The following is a 12,654-nucleotide window of genomic DNA, read 5'->3' as shown; positions in this document are numbered from 1 at the left end:
TCAACCCACTATCACACAGATGATTGGTGTCTGCAATACATGTATTCTACTAAGCTCATTGGAATACATCTGCTGCTTAACATCCCTTCACATATTGACTTGAAACCCATAGAACATTTCTTTTCCTCTTCCTTCATCCCTGCAACCGCTGTATTGTGGAACAGTCTTTCCCCCCTGTTGTATTTCCCAAGGAATACAATATACAGTCTTTTAAATCAAATGTAAATAAGTTCCTCCTTTTCCAACCCACTGCCTATATATGGTACTAATGTACTATAGGTTGATCATCCAACCTCTCGTGTCTGGGCTCAACATAATAATAAAGAAAAACCTTGCATCATCTGTAAGCATCTATCACTATTCAGGCTCTTCCCAATATCATTTACATCCAAATTAAACAACAGCCCCAAAAACAGTCCCATGGGACACACTGCTAGTGACCTTTCTCTTCTGGGATATTGCTCCCATATACACAACATGAAGATACCTATCAGACGACAAATCCCCAATCCAGTGCACTAAACTACTATTCAACACTATCTCTTCCAAATTAATTATCAGCTTGTCATATGGCAAGCTAACTACTACTGTGTGTATGTATACTGCTACTACTGTATCTACATCCCCCTCTTATCCATTGAATTTGTCACCTTATAATAATTAAGCAGATTGCTAAAACACAATCTTCCTTTAGCATTGCAGTCCATCAAAGAGAATTCTACTGCTGTCAACCCAGTTTTGAATCTTGTTCCTCACTAGATTTGCACACCTTGCCCACAACTCTAGACAAGCAGATTGGCCTATAATTTGAAGCCTTTGTCTTATTTATGAAGTGGAACAATTTTGCAACCTGGAACCTGGTTGCAAAATTCATTTGGAACCTGGCTAATCCAAGACTTATCTTAAAAAGGTAAGTTTAGCTGTTGTTACTCCCTGGAACATCCCCTTAACACTTGGTAATATACCAGCAAGTCCTATGGCCTCATTGACATCAGGTTTATTCATTTCCTCATATAACTCCTACTCAAGCACCATCACTGGCTCTGCCTTTCTTCCCACTGCTCTCAAGTTCTGCATGATGTTACATTCATGAAAATGAAATACCTTTATGATTGCTCATTTAATATCTCAATTATGTTTTCACTAACCAGTATCATCCTTCCATAATCAATTTTTCCTCAACTTACTATATATTAAAAGAACACTCTGGAATTTTTTATTGCCTCATTAGCTAACTGCTACTAATATTGCACTTTTATTACCCTTTCAAGTGAGTTGTCTTGCTTGCTCTTGTTGGAGATTTGTTCTTGTGCTGTATCCATAATGCTTTCTTCTTCCAAATTGCATGCCTCACATCTTCATTCATTCATCCATTTCACACCTATCTTATTTGAATTCCTGACCTTGGGAATGCATTCAGACATAAGATCTTGCAGATGGTTCCTGAGCAGCTGTTAAGAAGCATTGATTTTCTTTTCATCCAGTTCCTCATTCCATGATATAGCTGCAAGCCATCTCCCAAGTTTGTCATAATCACCAGCTGTGTAGATCCACATATATCCCTTCCTCACAAAACCATCATGACTGGCCAACATCCAAGTAATTATTTCATGTTCACATTCACCATCCGGTAGATTTGATACCTCATTTACAATAGCATCCTCTGAGGTAATCAAGTTGTGTACTCTCTGTTACATACTGCCTAAGCTAGTTACTCCTTAAAAAAAAAAAAGTCAAATTCATTCTCTTTGTCTCTATATTTTTCTCTCTCTTCATTTCAATCTCTATTATTATTAAGATTATTATAATTAAAATTAAACCGTAACAATCACCGTAACATTATAATAAAAATTAAACCGTAACAATCACCCTTATCCTATTAGCCAGAGCAATTTGCCTATACATTTCAGTTAGCCACTAGAGGGCTACATGGTGTGTAGTGTTTGTAGAGAGCTCCTGAACAAATAAGTATTATTTTAAGTAATAATTGGTAAATTTGCTTGAATCTTATGTAGTATTATTTACTTTTCATATCTTAGCGTGTCTGGCAATTTTTATGTGTTTTCTGAGTTGTTTCAATTAGTAATTTGATAGATACGATTATTTGTACACATGGCACCAATAAGGAGGAATACAATGGCATCCAGGTCACCATCTTTGTCTAAAAATCTTAATTTAAAGGATTTTATTCATTGTACCGTTTGTTAAATGTATGCTTTGAGGAGAGTGGTTGGAGTCTGGTTAGACAACGATAGTAGAGTGGATGTGTGCAGAAAGTGTAAGGAATGTGAGGATTTACAGAGTGTTTCAGGTCGTGAGAGTGATATCATTGTTGAAAGTGAGAATGTAGAAAATAGTGATATGCGAGGTATGAATAGTGATATTTGCGAGGTAGTACCAGATAGCTGTGAGAGTGGTGTTGAAAGTGAGAATGAGGGTAAACATACATAACGAATGAATTAACAGATAATAAAAATGATGAGACAGATGCAGTGAGTGAGATCGAATGGTTACGCGGAATGATACACAGGGCAAATCGGCAGCTGGAGCATTGGCAGAAATGTTTACCGAGCGTACCAAATAATAAACGGAAAAGTATGACATGAAAAATAAGAGTATGATAGTGAGTGTAAACAAAACGCAAGAGCGAGTGTTGTACAGAGATTCGTTAGTAACAGGTGTGATAGATGAGAGTTTAACAAAATCGTACCAACCTGGTGCGAACATTAAGGATGTAAGCAAGTCAATTAGAATGCAAAAGCAAAGAGTGGAAGAATTGATAGTGGTGGCAGGAACAAATGATTTGAAAGGAGACAAAAGCTATGAGTGAGGATGTGAAGATATTGCTTGAGGTAGCAAAAGAGAAGAGTGAGAGAGTAAGGATGGTGAGTCTGTTGCCGCAGTATGACAGTGAAGAGTATAGAAGGAGGGCCAAAATTGCTAATGACTTTATGCGTGGATTATGCAGGAGGAGTGGTGTGGAATTTGTGGATGTGTGGAGTGAGTTCGATGGGCGAAAGGATTTATATAAGATGGATGGTTTACATTTGAATGGATTTGGTGTACGGAGACTTGAAAAGGTGTTGTTGAATGAAGTGGATGTGCAGAATCAGGGGAAACTAGTTATTAAGGGAGGGGGAGTAGATATGCAGACTTTAGGGAGACAGTTGAGTGTATGAATGTGTGTAATATGCCCAAGCGAGTATGAAGGACAACAAATCACAATGGGATAGTTAGTATAAGGCATCAAAATAGGGATGGGACAAATGGGCTTCTGAAATTCATGTATACTAATGCCAGAAGTATTAGGAACAAGAAGGAAGAATTTTTGGCCTTGGTTGGCACTTCCAGATCACAGGTTATTGATATTAGTGAAACATGGCTGACAGAAGATGATATAGCTAGTGGGATTGAATGTGAGGGGGTATGGTGTGTTCAGGAGTGACAGGGAGAAATGGGGGAAGGAGTGTTATTGTTGATAGCTGATGAGCTACAGCCAAGGAGAATAGAAGTGGAACCGCAGGATAAAGAAAAGAGCACATTTGAGGCTATTTGGTGTTAGATTGAAGCTAGCAGAACAAAATATACAGTTGGGTGTTGCTATAGACCAGATGGTGGAGATAGTATGCATAAGCAAATAGAAGAAATGAGTGGAAGGAGGGTAATTATTATGGGAGATTTCAACTATGGTAACATTGATTGGAAGGAGGAGAGGACACATGGGAGGAAGGAATTGGATTTTATGCGGTTATTAAGGGATAACTATCTGCGACAGCATGTAATGGAAAATACTAGGGGGTCAGAGAGTGCTTGGCCTAGTAATTGCATTTGAGAATTTGGCTTTCACGAATATGACCACGTTGCCGAATATGACCCTATGATCACTCTCACCAATAACCAATTGGTGAGAGTGATCATAGGGTCTTGACTTGGGAGGTGGCTAAAGGTGATGAATTTACAATTAAGACAGGGTACATGTGGAATTATCGGTTTGATAAGTATGACAAGCTTAGGAGTTTCATTGGTTCAGTGTCATGTCATGTAAAACTGCAAGGGCTGGATGTTGCTAGTTCATGGGAGGCGGTTAAGAAGTGTTTGCATGTGGCAGAGTCTGAATAATAAATCCAGTAGGGGTTAAATGGAAGAATAACACTATTAAGCTTGAGCTGCAAAAAAAGAAACAACTATGGAGGGAATTTAAGGAGAAAGGTGACCAGCAGGTACATGAACGGTATACAGCGCAGGCCAGAAGGGTAACGAGTGTGGTAAGAAAAGCAAAAGCAGATTATGAAAGAACATTAGTCATGCAGGCTAAAGAGAATCCCAAACAGTTTTTTCGATATATGTGGCAAGTAAAAGAAAAAACGTATATGGCAGAATGATTTTAAAGAATGCCGATGGTAGGGAGGTAACCGAATCAGTTGATATAGTTGAATTACTGAGCGAGCACTTTGCAAGAGTATATCATCCAGGTGATGACATTGCAGGAATGAATGAACCAATAGATTATACAGGAATTGTGGTGAATGAAGTGGAGGTGAATAGTCTATTACAAAACCTCAATGTCAGTACATCTGTGGGATTGGATGGTATACCAGCTCATGTCGTATGTGAAGTGGCTAAAGAATTGTCATATGCTCTTGACCATTTTGTTTAATTTGAGTCTCGAGTCTGGGATAGTCCTGAGGGGGTGGAAATGGTTCCACGGCATAAAGGAGGTTCCAGGACTGCTGTTGTAAATTACCGACTGATCAGCATATCAGGAATCGTTTTCAAGGTTTTGGAGAAATTAGTCAAGAGAAAAATACAGGATTGGATAGATGAAAATGGGATACTGTATGGGGGACGGCATGGTTTTTTTGAAGGGTAGATCATGCCTCAGTAACTTGCTCACGTTTTATAACACAGTGAGGGTTGAACTGGATAAGGGTAATATGTTTACACTGATTCTACTGGACCTTGCTAAGGCCTTTGACAGGATACCACATGGAATTCTAATCAGTAAACTGCAGCATATGGGGATGGATATAGGGTTGGTGAGATGGATAGAAGGATAGTTGATGGAGAGATATCAGAGAGTGGTTTATTCAGGAGTAGAGGTCAAAAGATGGCCTGTGACTAGTAGTGGTGTGCTGCAGGGTTCTGTTCTTGGACCACTACTTTTCAATTTGTTCATTAATGATATAGGAAAGGATCTGAGAGGAAGTATTCATTTGTTTGCTGATGATGCAAAGTTGGGTAGAGCAATTGTGAGTGCACAGGATGTCAAAATTTTGCAAGATGATTTAGATAGTTTGGAGGACTGGGCTAAGGAGAATGGATGTCAATTTAATGTGGCAAAGTGTAAGGTTATGCATTTTGGGGTGAAAAGATTAGCAGCAGTATATCACATTGGTGGAACCATACTCCAGGAGATTGATGAGGCCAGGGATTTGGGAGTGTTGGTGGATAGGGAGTCGAAGTTTAGGGGACACACATTGCAAAAGTGGCTAAATCAGCTCAGCAAATCACTTGGTTGCTGAAAAATACTTTAACAAGCAGAGACAAACAGGTTATTGTTCCTCTGTATTGAGCCTTGATAGGACCCCATCTAGACTACTGTGTCCAGATATGGGCGCCAGGGTTTCTTCTTGATGGGAAGGAGGTAGAGAGGATCCAGAGACGAGTGACCAAGAGGATAGCAGGTCTATGGAATGAACCTTATGAGAACAGGTTGAAGATTTGTGGGTTGCAGAAATTGGTTGATTGGCGGAAAGGGGTGATATGATTGAGACATTCAAATTACTGAAGGGTTTCTATAAGATTAATTCAGAAGATATTTTTGAGAATAGGACTGGTGGTGGGAGGACTAGGGGCCATATATGGAAGCTGGGCAAAAGTGTAGTTAGCAAGGGTGTTAGAGCTAGGTTTTTTACTTGGAGAGTGGTGAATGAGTGGAATAAGCTGCCGGAGTCTGTTGTGGGTGCCATGACTGTGAATGAGTTCAAGGCGAGGTATGATAGATACTGTGTGAATGTCGAATAGTTGTTCTTGACATGATGTTAGGGTCTCTCTCTCGATGAGTCTGTCGACTCCTTGGAGTTGCCTGTAATAATAATAATAATTTCCTTCACACTGCTGTTCACATTATCAGTCTACATTACCACCCTACAAATATTTCATCCTCTCCACATCATACCATCCTGCTTCAAAACCACTGCTAGTATTTCATTCTTGTATTTATAGCATGGACATCACTTCTCTGCTGCCATCAACAGTACTCCCTCCTCTGGTTTTGTTCTACCTGTCATCACAAAAAAAAAATCATATCCCTGAATCTTTATTCCTCTCAGAATGTCATCCTCATCCAACAATGTCTGACAATTTTTGGGTGAATAAACTATCAATGCATCAACTTCATTTTCCTTATTTCAAATTCTTCTGGTATTTGTAAACATACTTACTAGCTCATTTCTGGTTCTATAACAAGTCCCACCGACCCCATTTCCTGGATGTGATTCTTCCATTTCCCCCCTTCTCCTGGTCAGTCTTCTTTATCATTGCTTATCTAATTATACCTCTCCCTGGAACCTAAGTGTTGTCTCCACATCTCTAGCCATCTCCATCCTTTCTTGTGCACTCAGTGTCTTCTTGTACATCCTGACCCCCCCCCCCCCCAACACCTTTCTCAGTCTTCTTGTCCACGAAAGCCAGCCTTCTGCACGTTCTCCTAACCTAGTTTCCTGACTCCATTACTGTTCTTGTTGGAGATTTGAACATCACCTCTTGCTTCCTCAGGTCTTCCATTCACTTCAGTCATTATTGTCTTGCAGCAATAGTTTCTCCAGCTGATTCACACCAAATCTGTTTAAATGTAGCCCATCTCTTATGCTGCTCTCTCAGATTCATTCCACACATTCATGAAGTTAACTCTTTTTTTCTTGCACAATTCTGCTAGCATACTGTTCATAATATTCACTTTCCATCTTACTCATGACTGTCATAGCTGGTCAACACACTACTTTTCTTACCACATTTATCTTTTACTCTGCTTAACAACTTCCTGATATCCATCCTTACATCCTCCTCAATATCAACCAACTCTTTTGCTTGCTTACTCCTTGTATCCAATGCTTCAATAACTCTGCTCAATTTACCCCTCAAAAGCAAACTTATGCACCATTTAATTAACCACTCCTCTAATAACTGAATCCTCATTTGTAGTTAGTCTCGATCATTTGTTGTTGTTGCCATCTTTTATTCCCATCTTCCTCACTCTTCCACACATACATATTTATTCTCCTTATTTCAGTCTGCAATTGCTTCATCTTCACCAACTCTGTTTTCATGTAGTGAATTACTTTCTTACTGCTATTCACTGTCTCTGCCTGATCACACTTTCTTTCTCCTTGCCTTTCACACTTGCTGCTACATTGGTTGGCCTAACTTTTGTGAATGCTAATTACCTTCAACTTCTTTTGTATTCTGTTGCATTTCTTTTGTTATCTTTACTCCTTGAACTCCATTTTCTAGAACACCCTAAATTTTATACCGTTCGGTGTTTACTTCTTTCACCTTCATTTTCCTACTTCTGACAAGTGTAGAATTGTCACCACTCTCACTTTCACACTACAACCCATTTTCTCTTGCAAAAAAGTAACATGTATACACTGTATCTGACAAAATTGCTCATGCCAAACAGCATCTCTTTGCCATTGTTCCTGTTCTCATTGGCACTGTCAACATACACATCATAAATCTATCAAAAACAGAATTCATTTGCAGTCATACACAAGGATACTACTACCACCAATAATTATCAATAATATTGTGAATTATATATTAAATCTATCTGTATGCCCATGTTCATGTAGCCATTGAACTACGTGTGCCACCTTTGGAGATTGGTATCTGCATTTTTCATTTCATTGCTATTGAGTACAAAGTGATTGTCTTGAATAGTGCTAGTCATTCATAGCATATGACACACAGTAATTATTGTTAGTGATTGAATTTACAGGTACTTACTTTCTGAGAGCAGTGATTGACTGGTATGCAAGGTTTTTAGTAATTTTTCAACAGTTTAAATCAGTTAGTCATCTGTATTATTTTCATGCAAACTAATCAGTCCCCAAAACTCAGGCTTTCCTTATAAGAATCAATAACTGATATTTATTTTTACCTAAGTCTTCAACTACCTACTTCTTTTTCTCCATCAGCAATTGCTGAAAACATTGGTACTGTTGCACTGGATCAACAAAAAAAAAAAAAAAAAAAAGTTTTAAAAACCTCCTTTAAAGGAAAGAGGATTAACAGAGCTTTTTTAATGAACGTTGAATAAATATAACTTTCTTTTTTTGGTAGAAATCTTTATATGTTTGAAAGGATGTCATTAGTGTTGTTTACAGCCCTTCACAGCTCACAACTTGTAAAGTGCCTCTGGCTTTGTGGTCTTAATATTTATTAGGATAAAAATTGATTTGTCTTATGCCTGTGGAATATATTTTAGCTATAAATTGTGTTTTCTGGCCAGTTTTCTTGATTCACAGGATGAAAAATTAGTTTCTTTTTTGAGGAAAAAAACTTACCACTTTTGTATGAGCTCTGCTTAACTCATCTGTCCTTGATGCCCCTATAACGGCTCTTCACATCCTAGATGAGAGGATTCAAACCTAGTTCTTTCCAGCCAAAGGGCATCTTCATTAACTGAGACATTTGATGAATAATGAATACCTGTACATGACAATTGTGTCATATTTTAAACCTTGAACTGTGGGTAATAATCCTTGTCAGCATCTCTAATGCAGCAGCAGCAGATGAAGAACTCAAAAAAATATAAACCTGGCAGCAGACAAAAAAAAAAAAAAAAAAAAAAAAATTGATATCCTCCAACTTTGTAGTGCTATGGGATGACAGCAATCACAACAAGATCATGGCATTATACATTTATCATCAGTAGCCCAAACTGATGAAGCTATCAGTACATTAAGTTAAGGACAACATTACTTTGCTGTTACACCTAGGCAAAGTAACGTCCATTAATTTCCAAGAATGAAAATAATGGTTTCCTTGAATGTGAAATATACAACTTGCCTCTAGTTATAGCCAGTAGCATTCATTTTGATGTAGCCAATATCTTAATCCAATCCAGACTTCCCAGAACAATATGCCAAAAAAAAAAAAAAAAAAAATTAGTGCTTTAAAAGAGCTATACAGCAATAACAATATTGTAATAACTAAAGGTAATGTGATTATGAACTTGAAAAAAAAAATGCACGTACTTTTACAAGATCATTCTACATACTAAATCATAGAATCCTGATCCTAATAACTCAGTAAAGAATGAAATTCATAAATTAATGAAGAAAGTCGTTTCCTGGCCAAATGAAACTCTTAAACTCAAGCCTTTTCATGTAAAAAACATCCAGAATATATGGAGCACTGAAAATTTTCAAACAACGCCCAATGCCCAATTGTGGATAGTACACTATAAACAGTTCTACATAAAAATTTGCTATACATTCGGCTGAGTTATTGGCCCCCTTTGCAGGTAATTCTTCCTCTGTTGTTAAAAATTCTGTTCACCTTAAAAAGTATATTAAAAGATAATACTTCAAAAAGTTCAGACATGATGAATTTCTATATTACTTCACTTTTTACAAATATATCATTAATTGAAACCCTGTTTTTGCTAAAGTCACCCCCTCCCAGATATATTTGAATTATTTAAATTTACATTGCAAGCTAGTTATTTTATATGGAAAGGGAAGATATAATAAGCTATTAAATGGGACAGCTATAGGTCCCCCCTTTTAGCTAATTTCTACATAGAATATTTTGCAAACCAAGCAACGAATACAGTCATTCTCAGATCAGTGGTTTGGCTGCATTATCTTCGTGATGTTTGCTATTTGGCCACAGTGGTCCAAGCATAGATACATTTTTAGTACATTTAAATAGCCAGAACCCTAAAATCCATTTCATAATGGAACAGGAAGCCAATGACTGTTTGGCCTTCTTAGATAACACTAGTCACACACCTTCCTGATAGTTTATCTTTTTCTGTTTATAGAAAACCCACACTCCAGCAATCACACCATCATCCTGCCCAACAATATGTTATCCTAAAGATGCTAACTCATGGAGCCAGAGCTATCTGTTCCAATGACAATGCTTTTCACCACTGAACTCTCTTGTCACATTTTATTAGCCAATGACTATAATCCTCAAAGAATAGACAAAATATTAAATGCTCCCTGGAAATTCCCTTCTATGTCTCTAAGGGCAAACTCTCCTTTTTCACATGCAAGAGTGTATGAAGTGTCCTGTACTTGCAACCTGGCTAATATGCAAGACAACAGCAAAACTGTTACCATCCCATACGTTCAGGGCACATCTGAAAAGATATCTACAGTGCTTAATAAATATCAGGTCCACACTACATTTAAACCATATATCAAATTGACAACTCTCCATTCACCTAAGGACAAACGCCTTTTTTCACATGCAGGAGTGTATAAAGTTTCCTGTACTTGTGACCTGGCTTACTATGGACAGACAGAACTGTTAACATCTGCCTTGGACATCATAAAGTACATTATGGCAAGTCTGAATTAGCAGATCATGCCCTGGATACTCTTTCACACAGGATAAAATTGAAGAAGTCATAAGTCAGAGAGATTGTTTTTGGAATCAGCAGCAGCTTTAAGACATTCTCCTAACCTCAACAAGTATTTATGTATCAGTTTACCAGAAATCTGGGAAACAGTCATTTTAAGATCAAATTAATGCTTTTTTTTTCTCTCTCTCTCTTTATCCAACAGTAGATGGTGCCAATTAGGACTTTAGTTCCTTGTGTTGTCTGTTACAATTTTTTTTTTTTTAAACTGATCCCACTATTAACCAAATTACTGCTGTTCGTGTACTTTGACAAATGGGTTTTGGGCTCTGAAGATGATTGATATAATATCAGTGAAATATCAGCAAATACTGTTAAAATAAATATGAATTATTTTCTTATTATTCTGTGTTGTGAAAGTATAAGTTATTCAGTATAAGTCAAATAAATTGACTTATAATGAATACCTGTATTGGAACTGCAGGTTTAATAGTATAGCTGCTTACTTTTACAGGAAATTCTAGTTTTGGTGGAGTTATCAGGAGTCATTGACTCTGATTTCCTCTTACAAGAAGACAAGACATTTGAAATTCTGGTATGTGAATACTTTCATCTTTATTACAATTAATATATAAAAATGTTTTAATTAAGTTGTAATATATTGATATAAATATTATAATTTTTATAAAGTGATAAAAGTAATATTCCCATTTTAGATAATTAGTAAATGCATCGTAATTTATATTGTTCTAAATATATGTTGGAAATTGAAATGAAAAAGATTATTTGTTTAGGTATTTGTTATATATATATATTAAGCATGCATATCAGGAATATGTGTTTTCCATTTGATGGAAGAGTACTACAATGCAGAGGCAAACTGATACCTCAACCTCTCTTTCTGTGGCAAAATAAAACATGTAAAGCCTACCTATAATAGGCACATCATCAACCTGTTCAACAAAATTAAAACAAGAAATAATATCATTTCAAGGCTTGCTGGAACAACCCGGGATTGTGGGGCAGAAATGCTAAGGTTGTCTCTGCTAGCCTTCACATTCTCTGCAGCAGAATGCTTGCCCTCGTCTGGGAAAGAAGTGCGCACACTAACGTCATAGATACCCAGCTAAACTCTACCATGTGCACAATTAGTGGGACACCAAGAAGCACCTCTCTCCCCAGGCTGCCTGTCATATCCAACATTACTCTGCCAAATATATGGAGAAGACAAGCCTTAATTAAAGAATTTAATAAAGTAATGAGCAATCCACTCCTGCTCCCTGCACCAGACTCTCAAAAATCTACCTAGTCTTTGCCTAAAATCAAGAAACCCTTTCTGGTCCATGTACTCTCTTCAGCTGCCTTGCCATTAACATCTGACATGTAGTCAGATGTTAATGGCATTCAGTGTTCTGGTCCAACAATGAGATTGTTGGACCAGAACACTGGTCCAACAATCTCACAACAAATGGCTTCCTGGTTGAAGATCCCTGTACTCTGCAGCCTTGGTTTTGCTCTTCCTAGGAAGATATGGTCATCTGTCAACAGGATCAGAACTAACCAGGGCAGATGTGGCTATCTACTACAGAAATGGAAACTGTCAGACCACCTTTATTGTGACTGTTACCCCATAATCCAGATGATCGCTCGTATTGTGAACGACTGTCTCCAAGGTGCCAATTTCATGGTAAACTCCAAGACATCCATGAGTTTCCAGACTTTGACATTGACCTATAGCTGCATTGTATTGCACTGCAGATGATTATGATGCTGCATGGTTAAATTTTGCTCATATTGGAAATATTATTTAAACATTTCAGAGTTGTGGAGATATCAAAATTCTTGACTTATCCAGAATTGTGAGCAAATACTGAAGAAACAAAGTTTGTAGCAGTCATACCATTGATGAGCTGATGATGCATAATATACAGCTTTTTCTAATTGTGGTGCTATTTTCCCCCAACACTTCTTTGTTTGCTTCAGGTGGCATTTCCTAGTTGAGGAAATACCATTTTAGACCAGTTAGGTGGAAGATGACATTCATCATCTGGTGAAGC

The 12,654-nt window shown here is 37.4% G+C and overlaps 1 protein-coding gene across 1 annotated transcript in view; it reads left to right on the top strand.

Annotated features, from left to right (window-relative positions):
• Positions 1-12,654, top strand: part of LOC150104672 (general transcription factor 3C polypeptide 6-like) — a 129,907-nt gene that overhangs the window by 35,003 nt on the left and 82,250 nt on the right. Inside the window, exon 3 of the mRNA XM_090395259.1 lies at positions 11,112-11,192. Coding sequence (XP_090251385.1) covers positions 11,112-11,192 — 81 coding nt within the window. The remainder of the gene's footprint in view (positions 1-11,111; positions 11,193-12,654) is intronic.

This window comes from Typopeltis vanoorti, chromosome 7 (genome assembly GCF_054136105.1).
Source record: "Typopeltis vanoorti isolate ZY-2024b chromosome 7, IOZ_Tvanoo_1.0, whole genome shotgun sequence".
NCBI lineage: Eukaryota > Metazoa > Arthropoda > Arachnida > Uropygi > Thelyphonidae > Typopeltis > Typopeltis vanoorti.
The sequence above is the reverse complement of the archived record's forward strand: the minus strand, read 5'-3'. Positions and strand labels throughout refer to the sequence as shown.